At 39.8% G+C, this 19080-nt stretch overlaps 5 protein-coding genes across 5 annotated transcripts; 4 read left to right on the top strand and 1 right to left on the bottom strand.

Moving 5' to 3' along the window:
- Window positions 1-459: 459 nt before the first annotated feature.
- Window positions 460-1912, top strand: LOC108068270 (serine protease inhibitor 42Dd). The gene is made up of 4 exons (XM_017157733.3): window positions 460-530; window positions 586-1424; window positions 1478-1640; window positions 1701-1912. Exons 1-4 carry the CDS (start codon window positions 518-520, stop codon window positions 1823-1825), a joined length of 1140 nt encoding a protein of 379 aa, XP_017013222.3. The 5' UTR covers window positions 460-517; the 3' UTR covers window positions 1826-1912.
- A 156-nt stretch (window positions 1913-2068) lies between these two features.
- Window positions 2069-8261, top strand: LOC108068329 (BTB/POZ domain-containing protein 9). The gene is made up of 6 exons (XM_017157823.3): window positions 2069-2797; window positions 2980-3142; window positions 3212-3374; window positions 5161-5294; window positions 6810-7480; window positions 7714-8261. Exons 1-6 carry the CDS (start codon window positions 2673-2675, stop codon window positions 8003-8005), a joined length of 1548 nt encoding a protein of 515 aa, XP_017013312.1. The 5' UTR covers window positions 2069-2672; the 3' UTR covers window positions 8006-8261.
- LOC108068331 (mitochondrial import inner membrane translocase subunit Tim13) lies at window positions 3611-4165 on the bottom strand. Its single transcript, XM_017157826.2, has 2 exons — window positions 3921-4165; window positions 3611-3853 (listed from the first exon to the last, which is right to left on the bottom strand). Exons 1-2 carry the CDS (start codon window positions 4074-4076, stop codon window positions 3755-3757), a joined length of 255 nt encoding a protein of 84 aa, XP_017013315.1. The 5' UTR covers window positions 4077-4165; the 3' UTR covers window positions 3611-3754.
- On the top strand, window positions 4506-5014 carry SmE (Small ribonucleoprotein particle protein SmE). Its single transcript, XM_017157825.3, has one exon. It carries the CDS (start codon window positions 4608-4610, stop codon window positions 4890-4892), a length of 285 nt encoding a protein of 94 aa, XP_017013314.1. The 5' UTR covers window positions 4506-4607; the 3' UTR covers window positions 4893-5014.
- A 4010-nt stretch (window positions 8262-12271) lies between the features above and the next one.
- Window positions 12272-18911, top strand: spz3 (Spaetzle domain-containing protein 3). Its single transcript, XM_017157817.3, has 5 exons — window positions 12272-13773; window positions 16099-16232; window positions 17087-17211; window positions 17889-18368; window positions 18431-18911. The coding sequence occupies exons 1-5, from the start codon at window positions 12810-12812 to the stop codon at window positions 18585-18587; spliced, it is 1860 nt and encodes a 619-aa protein (XP_017013306.2). The 5' UTR covers window positions 12272-12809; the 3' UTR covers window positions 18588-18911.
- The last annotated feature ends 169 nt before the right edge of the window (window positions 18912-19080 follow it).

Genomic DNA, 19080 nt, shown 5'->3' with positions numbered 1-19080 from the left:
TAGTCAAAATTTTTGCTCTTCGTCGATATGTGTAAAATCTTAGATATTTAAACCCCAAAATTTATTCCTTCGTGATACGCCCATGACTTGTATGTATAATACAATAATATACATTGTGAGTAAAAGTGTGAGTAAAATGTAATATACAAGGTCGCGTATATTAACACTAGGTGTCGCACAAAAACCCACGTAGATTGGGTATGTAAAATGTAAGAAAACGGGAACTGAAGATAACCAAGCCGAAGTTTTATTTCACTTGCAGATTTTACCAAATCTATATATAGAAATAGGAATTATAACATAAAAACAATAAATATCCTAATTGTCCCTATGGGAGCTATACTATTTTACGTCCGAGCGTAAAAGCGCTGTGTAAGTTACTTTTGGATACAGCTCACATCATCCATAAAGGGATTCTATTAATTTAATTATCTATGACCAATTGCCATTATCTTTGAGAATATACTAATGCAGTATTGTAAATTACTTTTAGTCGAGACAGATAGAGTGTAGTGAAATGAAGTACTTGTGTAAGTAAAAAGTCAGGGAATTATTATGTTACCGCTTACCATTCCCTCTTTGAAGGTCTGGTCTTATTGGCCACGTCTGTGCTTTGTGGTAAATTCACTGACAAGCTCTACGAACATTTGAGCCGGAAACATGCAAATAATAATTTCATTGCTTCGGCTTTCTGCGTCGAGATTGGCATGAGCATGATCCTCATGGGGGCAGAAGGAAAAACAGCAGATGAACTGAGGAGAGCTCTGATCCTGCCAAAGGATAAAAAGGAAGTGGCCAAAATTTACGATCAGCTTATGACTAATCTTGAAAATCGTAAGAAGGTAGCTGTGCTCGATATGGCCAATCGTCTGTTTGTCAACGAATCATATGGAATTAATAGGAACTACAATAAGCTAGTGAAGAATTCCTTCAGAGCCGAGGTGGAGGCGATTAATCTGAGAGATCGAGCGAAGGCAGCTTGGACGATCAGCGATTGGGTGCTTGACAAGACTCTCGATAACGTTAAAGGTATAATTTCACCCAGTAACTTGGCGAACGACGAAAGTGCGGTCCTCGTAAACGCCGCTTTCTTCAAGGGCTACTGGAAGTCGCGGTTTAAAAGAAAGAGTACCAAGGTTATGACATTCCATATATCTGATACCCAGAAAGTTTTAGTCCCCATGATGTCTCAAGTGGGTATCTTTAAGATGCGTTCTTCCGCTTATGACAGAATCATAGAGATGCCATTCGCCTACTCAAACCTTTCAATGGTAATCGTTCTACCCCACAATAATGGGGGTCTAGAAAGGGCTGAAAGAACAATCGATAGTTTCTCCGAGTCCCTAGATGAAATGCAGGTACATGTGCAGCTGCCGAGATTTAAAATCGAATTTCGCACTGAACTCGTTGATACTCTTAAAAAGGTAGGTGTGTGTTGTTTAACAAATGGTTTGATCCAATGTGTTTTGATTTACAGATGGGAATAATTGAGCTCTTTACCAATTCCTCGAACCTCAGCGGCCTACTGAAGAGGACTGGTACCAGAATCAGCCAAGTCGTGCACAAAGCCTTCGTAGAGATCAACGAGGAGGGCGCTTCGGCTGGAGCAGCTAATGCAGGGACGTTCCTGGGTGTATCTGGTACATTTTAGATAAGTTTTCCATTTCATTTCATTTGATTTATTGTCTTGTCTTCCACAGATTTTCCGGAAACGGTGTCTTCCTTCAAAGCCGATAAACCGTTCGTCTTCATAATTCGAGATCAGAGCACCATATACTTCCGAGGACGCGTCGTCGATCCGTTGTCGAACAGCACAATTTTGTAATCGAAAGGAATATATTTTTTCGAAGTATAATCCAAATAAGCTATCTTTTCAATAAACATAACTTTTGAAAAAATGTTGTTTAATTAATTATTTGTTTAATTATTCTCCGGATTTATAATATAATTCATCATATAAAATGTTAATGAATATCAAAGGAATAATGTTACCTTGTTCTTTGCATAAAATTTAATCAAAATCCAATATGAGAATTAAAGTTCCATCTGGTGATCCTGTCACCTTTAATTTCATTCATTTATTAATTCTATTGTATATATCCTCCTAGCATCCTTAGGCAACAAATCTTCTCTGAGCAAAGAGCATACCGGGAGAATAACAAAAACAAATCATGTTTACCTGCCTGGGAGAAAAAATTGAGAAAGACCCAAAAGAGCTACCTGTCTGAAGTCTCTTCTTCAGTCTTCACTAAATCGCGATCGTGAAAAGAACGCAAGCGGTCAAATGAAAGCAAAGTCTATACAAAAAGAAGGTCGAAAGTGTTTTTTTAAATGTTTATTTCAATGTGAATACATAAAATATTATACTTTTTTAATGAAAATAGTGCAAAATAAACCACATTTAATCTGGTTGTAATTGTTTTACCACAGCATTTTGTTTGGCAAATTGGCTGTGGCTTGGTGTTGGCCAAGAATTTTCAGACAGGAACCGGTTTCAGCGTTCCCACCAATCCAGTGATCAAAAGAGCGAAACTAAGAGAGTTTTAGAGCGCGACGAGGAAGTGAAAACATAAACAAACCCATTTGCAAAATAATAACAAAAGCAACACGTGCATCCCGGCTCGAATGATTGCAATATTTGAAATACAAGGACCAATAATCCCAAGTTAATCATGAGTCTGCCCCAGTTGATCGACGATCTGCAGCGCCTTTCAGAGGATCAGGATAGTGCCGATGTGGTATTTATTTGCGGCAGAGACGAACGCATCTATGCCCACAGATTAATGCTGATGGCTCGGTGAGTTGTGACTATTGTAAAATTTTTATTTTAACGTATAAAAAATCTTGCGGTGGAAGAGTATGATTGCCATTCGATTTCCTTTTTGGGACCTTACAATGTTGCGTGCTGGAATCTCGGGCATTCCACTTGGTCACTCAATTAATTTGCGCTGCCTCTCCATTGACTCAATTCGATTTCAGTTGCAAGAGCTTCAAGACGGCGAAGAGGGGTGAGGTGTGTCGAATTCCCGGATGCACCGTTTCCCCAGCAGCCCCAGGAGCTTCGACTCCGACTACCATACGATTGCCCCACGTGAATCCGGAACTATTTAGGCAGTTTATCTTGTACGTCTACACGGCAAAGGTAAGGAATATGCTCTGTGAGCCTAAACTACGACAAATATTTATAAATTTTTAAAAACTGTATTTTCAGTTGGTTCTTCAGGATTCCCAAGTATTTCAAATGATGATGATGGCCCAGGATATGGGCGTGGTTGAGCTGCGCACCGCTTGCGAGGACCACGTTATATCCACTTTGTCGGTGGATAATGCCTGCACATTTTTAACTGCCGTAATGGATATACACGAAAAAGCAGGTGAGTTAATTAACGTTAAATCATTTGTTATTAAAAAATAAGTAAAATCTGCGCAACAGTAGCTTCTACATTTGACATCAAATGTCAAGTAACAACAGAACGATTGTGAATTGGTATTTTTAGTTAACAGCACGTAAAATAGAGTCTGTTAAGCGCAATACACATGTTGTGTTCACGAAATCACGATAAAAATATTTATTCCTACAAACAAATATCGATACATTGATATTCTTAAATATTTTTCACATCTCATGAATCACGTAACACATGTAACGCATGTTTTTATTGCATTATTAAACTGTAAATATTACAACTAATCAATAGCTGGCAGAATAGTTAGCCCCAATCTGCCTTGAAATGCAGAAGCCATGTGTCTCTCTCTAGAAATTGGATTGTTCCCGCTGTAATCTCTGGCCATACGTCCGGGAGATGAGGTTCCACGAGTCCATAAACCGGTCCATGCACATGGAAATGCATTTCTGTATCGAAAGTTTGAAGAAATGCGATTAAAATTCATGTTATTACACCATATAAGCTAGTTCTTGCCTGTTCCGAAGTGTCAAGGGAAGTTCCCGGCTTATTGACACACTTTTTGAAGCACTTTTGGGTCATTTGTGTGAGCAATTCCTGGGCATTCGCGACAGCAATCTGTTGCTTCACCTGATCCATAAGTTCGCCCTTATCCACATTCGCCATGGCCATATGTTTTGTTTTATTTACAATTTAGTTAAATTCAGCCAGGAAATTGGCAACAACTTCAGCGACCACAAAATATAGTGAATAGTGATGTAAAAAAAACATCGAACATCGGTTTTTGTCGAAATGTTTAGTATTTATTTTTATTGATATCGATATTAAGCGATGAACGAAGGCTTAGGTTTAGTTTAAAACTGAATATACTATTAACATAATAATGGTATTCCGTAAACTGTTAAGTTGATGAATCTTTGAATACTTGCTTTATCAAGTGAAAGAAATTTGAGCCATTTAGTTATAACGAGGATTTTGAATTCTACAACTAATCAGGTCATCGAAAATTGGACAATAACCGTTTTTTGATAGTTTTAGTGCTGAAATATTGTTACTAAAACGGTATGTTTTAAAAGTGAAAATAGTATTCAGTATATTTTATCAACGAGTGCGCGGTCATACTGCCCTGGACAAAAAAGAGACGCCGGCAAAAAGAAGCGAAAATTGGTTAAACTGAATTAAAGACGCCGGAAATTAGCTAAAATGTCGTTCAAGGCCAACCCCAAGGTGCAGAAGGTGATGGTGCAGCCCATCAACCTGATCTTCCGATACCTGCAGAACCGATCCCGCGTGCAAGTCTGGCTGTATGAAAACATATCGCTGCGCATCGAGGGCCACATCGTGGGCTTCGACGAGTACATGAATCTGGTGCTGGACGATGCCGAGGAGGTCTATGTGAAGACCCGCCAGCGCAGGAACCTCGGGAGGATCATGCTCAAGGGCGACAACATCACGCTCATACAGAACGTCAATCCCACGAAGGACTAGGGGATACAGCTTCTACCCTACGAATTCCACCTGCGACCGCTGCACGTCATAAATATAAGTTAAATAAATGTAAAGCCGAAATCTGAAGACGAATGTTCAAATAAAAGGTAGACTTTCTGTAATCAAGAGTTTTTAATGGGAGAGGATTAGAAAGAAAATAGGCTGATTCCAGGAAAGAAGAAATTTGAAGATTTAGCAAGGTAAAATTCTTAAACAAACAGCCCTTAAAAAAAAAGTACTAATAATGAACTCTTCCCTTTATTTCCAGGTGCAAAATGTGCTGCCTCGTTTATGGAACGCTGCATCATCTTTATAGGCGAGAATGCCAACGAGTGCGTTAAGACAAATGCTTTTCTCACTTTAACCAAGGATGCTATCATCAAGATTATTTCATCCGACTATGTAAGACAACCAAAAACTAAAAGTTGTATTTTTCCTTAATTCAAACCAAAAAACATAATATTTCCTATACACACATTTTTATTTTTAAAATTTAATGCATAGTTGATCTGAAAAAAGTCTTTTAAAATTATCCTTTCAATTATACATCAACAAATAGTACTGCATGTTTTCATAAATTATTTCTTAATTTAATTCATCCAGTTTAAAAAAGTGTATATTACACAGGTCAACAAAATGGACTTTATTAAAAGGTGCAGGCCTTTTGGCATTAAAACATGTTAATATAGACGTATATAAGCATATCTGCATACTTAGTTTTCGCGTTTAACGGGTGGTATTTGGGCAATCGCGGTTTAAAAAAAATAGCAACATTTAATTTTTTGATTTAAGATATCTTCGAGGGTCTGTGCTCAGTTGTAATAATACCTATGCCAAAAAATTGCTTAGATGCCCTTCTACATTATTGCACTTAAGGTTCCATCATAATGTGAGTCAATTACAGCCTATGAGCCATTGAAGTAATTTGTTCACCTCTATTCCCAACCAACTTGATGCGGTAAACACGCTTAAAAAAATACAAGGAAAAATATATGCCATAAAATATTTTACAGGCATCTAGAGGCGTCTTTCACCGAATTTTTAAGACAAATAAGACCATTGTACGTCGAAGGATGGAATTTATAGAATTTTTTCCGTAAGAACTTAAAAAGTAACAACTATTTTTAAATCCCATTTTACATAAATATCTGACACATTCGTAAAAATGTGCCTTTCAATTTGGTTAGCAGTAGGCGCCGAACATAGACAAATTATATTTTTAAGGGGTTAATATGCCTTAAAAAAAATCCCCACCACAATTTTAAGGCGACGCCACTGTTATCTTTAAAAAGCCTACTGTGTAAAATCACGACAAACTCGTTACGTAAGAGTGACTCTAAAATACTTGTTACTTTTCCCATTCTTACGGAAAAAATTCTATAAATTCCATTTTTCGAAGTACAATAGTGGGATTTATCTCCAAAATTCGGGAAAAGACGCCTCTAGATGCATGTAAAATATTTTAGGGCACATATTTGTCCTTGTATTTTTTTAAGCCTGTTCACCGCATCAAGTTGGTTGTAAATAGAGGTGAACAAATTTCTTCAATGGGTCATAGGCTTTTATTAACTCAAATAATGATGGAACCTTAAATGCAATTATGTAGAAGGGCATCTAAGCAATTTTTTGGCATAGGTTTTATCACAACTGAGCACAGACCCTCGAAGATATCTTAAATGAAAATATAAAATGTTGCTACTTTTTTCAAACCGCGATTGCACAAATACCACCCGTTAAACTCGAAAACTAAGTATGCAGATATGCTTATATCCGTCTATATTAACACAATTTAATGCCCATAGGGCTGCACCAAAAACACTGTTGGCCTGTGTTATATGCAACTGCATTTTAAATAATGTTTCAAGAAATAATAACATAAAAACTATACTAAACTAACAATCCTATTCTCCCCAACAGTTCTGCTTGGAGGAGGAGGAAGTGTGGCGATGCGTTTTGTCCTGGGCCAAATACCAGGCAGGAGTAACCCAACCAACTGCACATTGGACTGAGGAGGAGCGTGCTCGGGTCTGCCAGCACTTAAGTGGCGTGATGGGTCACGTACGTCTGCTTCTCATCGATAGCCAAGTTTTTGCGGAGGAAGTGGAACCCACTGGAGCTGTACCCATGGAGCTATCCCTGGAACGCTATCGCTATGCTGCTTTGCATGCCAACAAAATGATGGATAATGATAAAAGACTGCAGCCCCGCTTAACCGTAGCGGTTAACATGTTTCCTGGTTCCCAAATTCTGAGAAACGACAATCTTCCCCTACAGACAGTACTCAATAATTGGGTCGGGGTGCCCAAACAATCCTGGAGACTGGTTTTCCGAGCATCCACTCACGGCTTTGATTCTGGATCCTTTCATCGTTACTGTGACGGCGTGGCTCCCTGCATGGTTATTGGCTTGGGATCGCATGGAGAGATCAGTGGTGGCTATACGGATGTGGCCTGGGCCAAAACGAGCCGAAAGGGTGGATATGTCCAATCGGAGCGGGCCTTTCTTTTTGCCTTGAACCCTGCGAATGGCGAACAGCCGGCCAAGTTCGACATTTTTAAGAAGCCCTATGCCATCTGCTATCACCCAGAGTAAGTAAAAAGTTATAAGAGTGTAGAAAATGTCTAAGAAATTACAATCTAATGTGAATTTTAATTAATTGGCCCAGTAAATATCAAATTTCATTTCCATATTAAGAATATAATCGCCACAATTTAATAGAAAATACACAAATATTAATATTATTAAAAATATAATATAGAAAGATATTGTTTCTAAATTCCAGTATGAAATAAAATTCTTGTATTTTTATTTTCCCTTTCAGTTGCGGTCCCATTTTTGGAGCTGGAGCGGATCTGCTGATCTCCAGCAACTGTAATACCAACATGGACTCCTACTCGAACCTTCCGCATTCCTACGACGGAACCAACGCTGCTCACCTGACTCTCTTCGGGGACTACAACTTCACCATCACCGACTATGAGGTCTACACTCTAGCCTCGCCTGGCGGAAGTAGCACCAGTGGAACAAGTCACAGCAGCAATCACAACCAGAACCTTTCAGCAAATGGTCAAGCTCCTGGGGTGCCCACAAAGGCGAAATACGATAGATACTAACATTCCGAAGACAACTTGTAGTTGCATCAGCTATGCTGGCAATAAAACTATTTCCTTGAACGATCCAAACACTCGAATATTGTAATCCCAGATCCGCGACGGCTGGGCTAATGGCATTAGTTGTCGGGTTCATGACTCCACCCAAGGTAAAAACCAGAAATCGAAAGGTAATTAATGTATTGTTATATAAAGAAAACTTTTTTGGCGGCTGTCTTGACTTCCATCTAGATGCCAAGAATTGAACCAAATTAATTAACTGGTTTCCCACTTGTATGTAAGGCTGAAAATGTTACCAAAAAAAAGAAGAGGGCGGCTTGAAGAGTTGATAGTTTTCGCAGAATAAAAACTTCAACATGGTACCAGGTACCAGTACAGTCACTTCAACTATTTTTTATAGCATACATTTTTTATATGGCATGAACGTTTATTATTGCCTTAATTATATTCTTACTCATTATGTGTTAGTTGCTAGAATAGAGTTAACCTAATTCCCAAATGATGATTTCATTATCAAAGTTTTTAAAGCACTTTTCCTTGTAATATATTATAATTTTAATTTTAAAATCAGTATTGTATTTTGTCCGATTTATTAAACCTAACATCCATTTTAAATTTATAGTTCGCCGAAACAGTATATTACTATTCTTCAAACCTTCATCAATCCATGGCTCAACTCTCGCAGCGCCTGCTCCACATTGTTACATATATAGATCTGTCTTTATAATTGTTATGAATGTGCACTTGAACCCGGTCCACACCTCTCGAATAGTGGAACAATTGACAAAGAAAAACAAATGCGTAAATGGCAATTTCTGTTTGCTGTTTCAGTTCACTTCAGTTGGGCTTAAGCCATAACAATAATATTGTCGGCTAATGTTGAGCTATAATGAAATCTGCGGCAACACCTCCCCAACAACCCCCGTCGGAAATGCTGAAGTTGCTCCCAACTGGTTTCCAACTACTTTTCAAAATGCTTCTGATAAATTGGTCCACGCTCTAAATTGGTTCTAATTAAAGCTTTTTTATGCTGATCGAATCGATCAACATCGATGGCTTGCCTGGGCCCGGGCCGCCACATTTTTGTCATTCGATTCGACCTGGGGGATTGGACATCCAAAACAGCCAAAAAAAATGTTTAAAAAACCCAGAGAGAACCCTCAACAATGGCAGCCAGCAACAAACACTTGATGTTTGTGGCGTTTTATTTTATTGTGGCTGCACAACGGATTGGCAGCTAAAATTTGTTAACGACTTAAGGCCACAGCTCGAGAGCCACCTTTCGATAAGGTCTACAAAATGTTGCCGGCGCTGTTTCACTTCTCTTTGACAGACGACCAAACGCCCGAGGCGATTCAATGTCCAGGTCCAGGCGCTAGAAGGAATGTCATTTGTAGATCTCGATTCATTTCGATTTTGCGTCAAATTTTTTGATTGTCGAGTGGATTTGGCTCGGGTTTTTGAGCCATGGATTCGTTATGCTCCATGTGCTAACAGCAAAATCCGACCAAGAAGTTTCAATGTCTGTCGCATGAAAAGGGAAAGGCAAAAAAAAAATATAACTAATGCTCAAAGCTGTTTTTTTCGTTTGAACTGAACTATGTGCAAACTTGTTCTGGCCTTATGAAATCGGTTCGGTTCAAATTGCATCTGGGTTTGCAGCAGAGAGACTAGGGACGGGCAGGAAGTGCCAGTGACTCGGATGAATCATAAGCTTCCTCATATGGGAAAATCTATAAACAATTTTATTGGCTCTTCTGGAGAAATCGGAAGGAAGCCAGGGATTCGAACTACAATGGTTTTCTTAAAAAAAAGTACCTTTACTTTTGAAATAATTATGTAAATCAATTTTGAGTTATTTTTCATAACAATTCATAATCGATGTAAAAAACTCTTATATTTATCACTTTAAACTTAAGTGCTATAAACTTTAGTATGGTTATTGGTTCTCTTTTTTATACATTAAAGTATAACATAATTGTTTACATTATAGTTTGCTTTGCATCCCTGGCTTTTATGAAAATATGCGATATTTGTTTGGGCTAGGTCAGCAACAGCCCCCAGAACAAAGGCCTGGCTATTAGCCATGGCCATGGTTATGGTTATGACTTGGTCAACACTCAACATTACATTGAGAAAAATGTAAAAGAATCAAAAAACATAAATCAAAATTTTGCAAATTTAAAAATAGAAAACGTTTAGCGCTGAATCACTTTAGAATTGTAAGTAATAGGAATAGTTAAATAACTAAAATGACTAACAATTGTGCTTTTTTAGTCTACGCTTTACGAAATCGATTTTAATATTATTTATCTAAAAAACATTCCTACAGAACTTTTCAATATGAAATATCAATTTGATCAATTTCGGTTTTCTTTCACCCCGAGTTTTAAAAATATTTAAAGTTTATTTGCTATCAATTCATAATATGAATATAAATTTCATATCTATAAAGATCTTAAGAATTATCATATTACAAATATGTTTACTCACAGTATTTTCGCTCAGTGCTTGGACAGACAGCAGCTGGCCAAACCCAAGTGTTACACTTTAAGTGACTTATTTGCATGTAAGAATGCGAAAAAGGAAAAGTGGCTCAAGAGACTGCCAGTGACCCTGAAAAGGGGACCTGGGCAAGAGAATCACCCACTGGCAGGGCAATTAATGCATATCCTCTATCAGAAAAAATTCCCACTCGGAACTGATTCATCAATCAATCAGGAGACTTAATTAAAGGGCGTTTTTCCCAGAAAAAATCATGCCAAAGATAAGATCATAGCACGCTGCGGCTGCTTTATCCATTAGTTGCATCCGTTTCCGGCTCTCGCGAGGCGGGGAGCTCCAGTTTGAAAGGTGCTAACATGCAAAGTGGACGCACTGAACCGAGATCTATGACGTAGACACGTCTACACCTCCATCGACTGGTTGATATCTACCTCTACCGAGTCATTCATTCATAGCATCATCGCCATCATCCATTTGCTCATCGCCCGATGCACTCGACATACTTCAGACTGCCATATAACCCCTCTGACCCCGCCCTGTAACCACTAGCCACTGTTTCACCTGGCTAAGAGAGTGTGAGATAACCGCAGAGATATGGAAATGGGGGTGGAGAGAACCCCACGGAGGGGCTCCCATTATCCACTCTCTTAGCCTGGCAGTCATGTGTGTAACGACTCGACTCGCGATGCTCTTCACAACCAGTTTTGAAAGCCCACTTTAAATATACTTTTGCTTTTCATTGCCTTCGATGTGAAATAAAACAGCGCAGACGTCGATTTCGGTTTGGTTACTGTGATTAATATGCGTTTCTCGGCAAACGCCACTAAAAATGTATATCACCCGCTGACGAGTCGGCCGCTCGACGCATCCAGGCATTGACCTAGGTCACAAATGCCAGCTCGAACGGGGTTCTCATTAAAATTAACCTAATCCCACTTTGAGGGATGCCGTCGGCACTTGTCGAAGAAGATTCCCTCGGTTAAGGTATACGAGAGGTATACTTGAATTCCAGAATCATTTGTAAGTGCTTAACTTAATATCTTGATTTCTAAAAGCAAATTAACCAACTTCAAATGAATTTCGGCTCATTAACTACTTAAGAAGGTTTTAAAAATGTATCAAACCAGCTTTTAACTATGCCATAAGATTAAAAAACCTCTTTTCTTAATCAAAACATTAAAGCAAAAAATAATAAAAGACCTGAATAAAGATATGCGGCAACTGTCAACAACTTTAAGTTCACTATTTAAAATCCCTCAGATTAGTTTCATCAAAATACATTATTTAAATTTATTGGGTTAATCTATCAAGCAACTAATAAACCTAAAATTATTTTTACTGAATATCAGAGTTTCCATAAGACACACTTAGATGATCATTCCATTTGTATGAAGTATTATTCCTATTACATTAATATCCAACCTTTTACAAACTTTTCAGAAATCATTAAAAAAAAAAAAAAAAAAAATATTCCTTAATTTTTTTTCCTATGACGTTTGAAGGAATAGGAAACCTTCAAGCCTTTTTTAGAAGAACTCTTTATTAGAAAATGTATCCTTAAGATATTTCTATCCTCGACTTAAAAAGTAACAACCTAAAAAGAAGTCGTTTTATCTTAATCTTAAGAGCATTCGCAGTTCGAATGACTCCGTATCGATTATTTTCCGGTTTTGTTTTATTTTTCGATTTGCCATTCAGCAGAAACCGAAAAACGAAAGATAAAAACGCAACTCAGTTCGCCGAGTGCTCGCTCTTAGCCAGATTCGGAGATTGAGGGAGCTGAGCGCAGTGTTTCAAGTCGGAGATTTTGAGATTTCGAGAGTTGAAACATTTTCCACCCATTAAGTTTTTTTTTAAGGCGCACGGCGAGAACGGCTCAGTCTCGATTGTCAGCTTGTCGTGAATGGTTTTTTAGCACACACGCGGACCCGGGACCGGAGCAAAAAGTTCGCGCTTAAGTTATTTAATAACAACAACATCGTTTGCACATATCTCAATATCGGTATATCGGTATATACATATATATATATACGACATAGCCCGCCGATCGACGACGTGTGTGTGTTGATATTCTGTGCCTGCCAGTGTGTGTTTGCCATTGTTGCCAGGGGTGGGAAGTGGGAAGTGGGAGCTGCTGATCTGACTGATTTGTTATTTTTGCATAAATCAATTTCGAGAGCGCGCGCCATCAATTTCCGTGCGCTGATCTGTTCTAGATGATGTCGCATGCGCGGCCGGATCGAGTTTGTGGCCTAAGTCTTTCGTTTGCGAACTGAGCGCGCTAGCATATTCCGCCCCTCCCATGGCTCTGACCAATTTCTCGCTGCCCTTCGGTGCCCTGGGTCAGCCGTGGGGCGTCACCCTGGCTCCGCTGCACCCGATCCACCAGCTGGCCAGCAACACCAACAATCTGCTCTACTCGCCGGCGGACCACCAGCAGCAGACTCCGGCGGAGGCGTCCGCCGATCCCGAGTACTTCAAGAACAATCCCTACGGACCGCCGCAATCGGGTGGCTATCAATATCAAAATACCGCTGGACGCCGCAAGCAGAGCAATGCCTATTTGCCGCCAACGGCACCGAATGCTCGCCGGAATTCCGTCTACCACATCCAGCAGGTGCAGCAAACGCAACAGCAGGTGCAGCAGCAGCATCAGCAACAGCAGCAGGATCAAAACGAGAACAGCGTGTCCTTCCAGAGCTCCAGCTCCAGTTCCAGTTCAAGGTCGAGCAGCACCACGGGCCAAAGTTCCATCCAGCTGACACAGACTCATGCGAGTGGCCGGGGTCCGGCGGAGGGTTCGTACTCCCGATATCCCGGACAGCAGGGCCAACCTCAGCAGCAGCAGCAGAAGCAATATTTCAATGCCCATGGCAGTGCCAGTGCCACTTTTACTAAGAACAGCGGCAGCTTTAGTATTACCAGCTTTGGCAGCCGGGCGCAGCAGGCTCCACCGCAACAGCAGCAGCAGCCACAGCAACCACAGCCGCAACAACCACCGCCATCGCAGCAGCAGCAGCCACCACCTGCACCACCGCCCCAAAGGTCCAGGCCGGCCAAGCCGGAGGCTCAACCTGCCCAGACCTACGGAGTTGCCCCGCCGGAAAACTACCCGGAACGGGCACCGGGCTTCACAAGGGTCCAGGCTGGCCAGGGATCCAGGACTCAGGTGCACGCCGTGCTCGACTACGACGTGGAGGAGGGCGAGGAGGATGAGGAGGAGGAAGGAGAGGAGGAGGGGCAGTACTACGAGGGACAAGAGAAAGGTGAGTACCAAAAGTGATATCTACAGGGAAGGTTATAATGTAGCAAAGTTAGAGCTTGATTATTTTAGGAAATATTAGGAAAATAATTAGAAAGAATTGAAACAAATATTATACTTTATTCTTAAAAAGAGCTACTGACTTCAATTTGTTATCATAAACAATATAAAATTAAAAGACTTAAAGTTTTTATTGTTTTAACAAAAGAATAAAAATAGGAATTCCGAAATATGGATTTCTTTGAACTTAAGATAAATTGTATTATATTAAATAATAGATTAGTTAGTTTCGAGCTTAAAGAGATAGAATAAAAGAATTTAAAATGCAAAAAGTATTAAGCAAGAGACAACTTGTTTTAACTACCCCGCGTTAAAGTGATTCCTGTGAATTTTAATTAAATGTATTTAATTGCATACTAAATTAAGCAACAAAATGTTCAAGTGCATGAGCTTTATAGAACTTCAGTTGAAGAGCCCGAGAATCACTTCCTCATTCACCCGAAAGAAATTCCCGAGACTGATACCTCTGAGTACATTCCGTTTCGAGCTCGTTTCCTGATTGAAAGCGATGGCAATCTGAACAATTAACAAATAAAAACAAATGTTGGTGGTTTAATTTGTTTGCTTTTTTGTCAAAAACGATGTGTAGTGTGAATTTGGAGCATGTAGATCCGCAGCGATAAGCGGAGGAGAGTCCCACGTCTGCACACGATCCAAAGACGAGCGCTGAAAGTCATGTTAATTTCTGCGGTTTCCCCGTGCTACCTGTTTTTGTGTATCTTTCCAATTGAGAGCAACTTCTGCACAAGATCGCGGGGCAACAAATATAACAAATAACAAACCTGTGGGGTAAACAAGCGCACAAGCAACGAGCGGCGACAAGGTCAAAGGTCTACAAACCGATCGGCAAGGTCACTTTCAAGACAGTAATGGCCAGTGTTTGACTTTTATAGCAACTAAAAGGCTGGCACGCATCACGATTTATGTGGTGCCGGGGTGTATCTCTTTCTGTATCTGTACCTCTAACTGCCTATCTAACGGCTCGAGTATCGGAGTATCTGTATCTGAATCTGATGCCCTTGTTGTCCTCTTGGAAAACTGTCAGCGGCGCTTCACTTTTTCGGATGTTTCACTTTCGGCCCAGCTTGTGGCGCCTCTTTGTTTCTGCCACTCCATCTCAATCGGCGAGTTGTCGAGGCATTAGCCAGCCCAAGCCCAGCCAGCAACCTGCCAGACTTCAGTCTTCGGTCTTCAGACCTCAAGTACTCAACTCGGTTACGGGGCTATTATGCAAGAAGTCGCGTTTCAATCTGCCGAAATGGGGGGCAAGGGGACGAGCTCATGAACCAGCTCTCATATGAAGACGTGCGCACGCAAGACCCAAACTCGGATACTAGTTTGGGTTGCTTTTTGTCTCGGCACTCAAGTACTCAACGCTGGGTTTTCACCTTTGTGCAGGCAGAAAAATATCATAAAAGAAGCGATCTCGACCGAAGATCAGTGCACAGAAACAAAGAATCTATTTCACAACCTGCCAAGCGAATTCTTCATTAGCTGAAAGTGACATGATTTCAATGCACTGTGAACAAAGTTTGGTTCTAGGACAAAAGGCAAACAAAAGTCAAATAAATCATATTTGGATAGGGGATGTGTGTATATAACCTATAAAAATTGTATTTTCTTAAGCTTACTAACATGGTTTTGAAAAGGTTCTTAACAATTATTTTAGAGATTATAACTGTACTTCTAAAGATTTTGTCTCCTTTGCTATGATTAACGATATTTCTTATCTATAAGTTAAAAGTGAATTAAATAGGAAATTAGGGGATTTTAGGTTATGTAATTAATAGATTTAAAGAGTTTTAAAAACTAGATAGGTATTTATTATTTCTTTCTGCTATAACAAATATTTTGGTATCCTTTAGTTTCTTTAGATTTAAGTAAACACTTTAGGAAATATATTTTTGCACTGTATGCTCCCTTTTTCGCATTCTCCAACTCGTTTTGCATCCTGCAGTATGACTATAAAAGGGAAAGTTTCTGTCTGCCCCCAGATCCGGATCTGGGCATTACAAATGCCAGGCAGACATGAAATTTATACATGCAAGTGTCAACTGCAGTGCGATTTGTATGCAGACACCGAATGCACTTGTAGTTGCAATGTGGCTCTTTTTGGGTTTAACCGGGCTGATTAATGCAGTGACAACGGCCACGGATACGACAGTCCGCCCGTCCTTGCCATGAATCACCGCTGAAACAGCAGCCATTTAAAAGCACTCCAATATCCATTTCCACTTCATTTTCGAATCCATTTACATTCCGTTCACAGATAAGGCGAATAACAATCAGATGCCCACGGTGACGCCCATCCAGGGACCGATCTACTTGAAGAACGGGACGGTCCCAGTGGTACCGCTCTTCTCCTATCCAAAACTCAACAATGGTTCGTTCCTACAGATTCCGGTAAGTGTGGCGGGACGGAAAGATATGGTGGGCGGTACGAGGTTCTGAGCACGCGCGCACTTTAATGGGCACACTGAAGGAAAATAGTCGACAATCCAAAATAGGGCTTAAGAAGTTAATGGATTTCTTTTTTATGGAAACAGTTCTTTAAATATTCATGGGATAGCTTTTTACTAACCACAGATGTAGCTGGAAATTTAAAAAATATATAAATTTTTCATGTATGTAATCTTTTTTAAAAACATTGAGTTTTCTTAAATTTGAAAAAACTGTTGTCATATCAAAATTGTGAAACAAAAACTACTCCATTTTCTTAATTACATTTTAAGTTTGAACCGGCCAGTAAAGTTTCGGAATTAAATCGAATGATTTATTGCTCGGTTCTAGTTTTCTTGTTTTCCTCCAGTGTACTCTCGATATCGATCGAGTTTGTTCATTTGCGGAAATAACTTTGACGATTTTGTGTTTCATTTCGGTTTTATTTTCCTTTTTTTTTGTTTTTTGCGCACGAAGGTCGTGTGAGTTCGTTTCATTAAGAGGTGTGATGATGTTGATGACGACGAAAGAAGAGAGAGATTGATATTGAAAATCGGCGCATGGCGACTCGAGGAAGCTTAATCCCCAAATCCAACCCTATACTCCACACCGCGCCTCACAAAAAACCCCTCTTTAATTTTCGAATATAAAACGAACTTTTATGTTTATGACTTACTTGAGTCATTTTCACACCCCGGCCATAATTTCTTATGGTCTCCAAACCAATCTGAATCTCAGTACCGCACCGCAGCTCAATTGCCTTCTTCAATGCTAAATACTTATCGCTCGAACCTCCCATATATCTCTGACCAATTTAGATCTGGTGGACGGCTTTGTCGGTGGCTTTGGGACTGGATGTGCGGGGCGATATCATCAAGGGAGTGCCATGCATTAAGCGATATCATCAGCTGTTCTGCCCGACGGCCGGCAACAGTTATCCCATGTAAGTAGTAACTATTGTTCTCTATTTTTGGGATTTGGGAAATACCAAATGGAAATGGTATTTCCCTAGGAACAGTCGTAAAACTTTGATTATGACCACATTCTCTCGATTAACTCAAGGATGTTTGCATTTCTGTGGTTTTCTTTTACCTGACTTCTTCGCCGAAAATCTGATCTGAATCACATTTAATCCGACCGAATGTTCTAAAGTGACATAGTTAACTGTTCTCATTAGCATAGGCACGTAAAATTACTTTGAATTTCATCACTAGGCTTGGAGCTAAGCCAAAAAGTGTTAGAAAAGTTAGAGCCATTTTATTTATTCAAAAGTTCATTAACATCAAGTCGCAACGATCTGAGCTTAGCTTACCTATCTTTATGAAATTGACTAATCCATTTTCTTAATCAATTCAATCCACAAATATAAATATTAATCACTTTGGAGTGTGGTTTCTGACCTTATCTTATCACCTTTACGGCTCCACTCAAATTAGTTTATTTTGGCCAAATGATTATTGCTTTTCAAGATCAATGTGACTAGTGAATCACTGGGTTTGGCAAAGCATATTGGCGGAAGAATTTAATTTGAAATACAGTATGCAAGCATTATGGTTTAGTTACATAGAATAAATAAATTGTGCCTTATTTATCAATTCTAATTAACTTTTTTAATTTTAGTGATAAGATCGAACGCTTCATAGACGACAACAAGGCTCTGATGCGACGGATGTACGGAGATTTCGAGATGAACATGGAGGGTCCTGGCGGAGGAGGTGGTCGACAGCAGGCCAAGGTGCGAAAGCGTCGCTTCATAGACGAGCCGGATATATTTATTCCCCCCGGAGCATTTGCTGCCAACGCCGGTGAGACCGTCGAGGCCGGAGACAGCTATTTTGGCCAACTCCGGAAAAAACGACAGGCTGCCGCCGGCGGAAATCGAAATAGGGGCGGATCTGCCGGAGGAAGTGGCAATGGGAACACCAGTGCCAATAGGCCACCGGGGAATGGAAATGCTAATTCGGGCACTGGGAGACTTGATGCCTGCGAATCGAAGATTGAAATTGTCACACCCTATTGGGCTTCGAATTCGGCGGGAAAGATCAGGGCCATTGTAAATACACAACATTTCGAACAGGCCATTCATCAGGAGGTGTGCAGGTTAGTAATATATTAGATATTTATTTTTTCTTATTTCTTATTAAATTTCTAATTGTTTCTAGCAATACCCAAACGCCGCGATGCGAGGGCGAATGTGGATGCGAGCAGAAGTACAAATGGCATCGATTACTCGCCTACGATCCCGACAACGATTGCAAGGGCATTTTTATGGATTGGTTCCTGTTTCCTTCGTGCTGTGTCTGTAGATGTAATCCCTAGATCACCTGACTCTGAGCAATTAATTAATATACAGTTGATAAATGTAATTGAGACAAGTAATTGTAGGTAGAATGCCACTGAATGTATTTTAGTTGTTGTTAAGTAGACCTTATGTAAGACCTAATCGGTAGCTCTAGTTAAGATCGCCTCTACACATAGTTAAGGTTTTATACGAGCCATATGTATATCTCTCAATTTTCCGTTCTTCTTCTCTCCATCAACATGCGATATTACACAACCTCCATTTTTTGTTCTACGGTAATTGTAAATGTAATTGTAATACGATTCAAGTGAATAAAGTCTATGCAAATATTAAAAACGAAATTTGGGTTTTAAAACTCTGTATAGTAGCAATTCAATTAGCACATCAGCAATAGTTCAGAATATCACGTGAGCCCCTCATGAAAGTCAGGCAACAAATTGATATATTTACTTAACTTATATGGTTACCCTATTACCACTGCTTCAATGATTTATTTGGTACTCTATGGTG

The sequence above is a fragment of the Drosophila takahashii genome, chromosome 2L, assembly GCF_030179915.1.
Source record: "Drosophila takahashii strain IR98-3 E-12201 chromosome 2L, DtakHiC1v2, whole genome shotgun sequence".
Lineage (NCBI taxonomy): Eukaryota > Metazoa > Arthropoda > Insecta > Diptera > Drosophilidae > Drosophila > Drosophila takahashii.
The sequence above is the reverse complement of the archived record's forward strand: the minus strand, read 5'-3'. Positions and strand labels throughout refer to the sequence as shown.

Excerpts from the sequence above, each read along its gene's own strand:
- LOC108068270 (XM_017157733.3), top strand. Across the intron at positions 1,425-1,477 it reads TCGTTGATACTCTTAAAAAG|ATGGGAATAATTGAGCTCTT; the intron begins GTAGGTGTGTGT and ends TTTGATTTACAG. Across the intron at positions 1,641-1,700 it reads GACGTTCCTGGGTGTATCTG|ATTTTCCGGAAACGGTGTCT; the intron begins GTACATTTTAGA and ends TGTCTTCCACAG.
- LOC108068329 (XM_017157823.3), top strand. The coding sequence starts at position 2,673 with ATGAGTCTGCCCCAGTTGATCGACGATCTGCAGCGCCTTTCAGAGGAT. Across the intron at positions 2,798-2,979 it reads AGATTAATGCTGATGGCTCG|TTGCAAGAGCTTCAAGACGG; the intron begins GTGAGTTGTGAC and ends ATTCGATTTCAG. Across the intron at positions 3,143-3,211 it reads TGTACGTCTACACGGCAAAG|TTGGTTCTTCAGGATTCCCA; the intron begins GTAAGGAATATG and ends CTGTATTTTCAG.
- LOC108068331 (XM_017157826.2), bottom strand. The coding sequence starts at position 4,076 with ATGGCCATGGCGAATGTGGATAAGGGCGAACTTATGGATCAGGTGAAG. Across the intron at positions 3,854-3,920 it reads CCCTTGACACTTCGGAACAG|AAATGCATTTCCATGTGCAT; the intron begins GCAAGAACTAGC and ends CTTTCGATACAG.
- SmE (XM_017157825.3), top strand. The coding sequence starts at position 4,608 with ATGTCGTTCAAGGCCAACCCCAAGGTGCAGAAGGTGATGGTGCAGCCC.
- spz3 (XM_017157817.3), top strand. The coding sequence starts at position 12,810 with ATGGCTCTGACCAATTTCTCGCTGCCCTTCGGTGCCCTGGGTCAGCCG. Across the intron at positions 13,774-16,098 it reads CTACGAGGGACAAGAGAAAG|ATAAGGCGAATAACAATCAG; the intron begins GTGAGTACCAAA and ends TTCCGTTCACAG. Across the intron at positions 18,369-18,430 it reads ATTCATCAGGAGGTGTGCAG|CAATACCCAAACGCCGCGAT; the intron begins GTTAGTAATATA and ends AATTGTTTCTAG.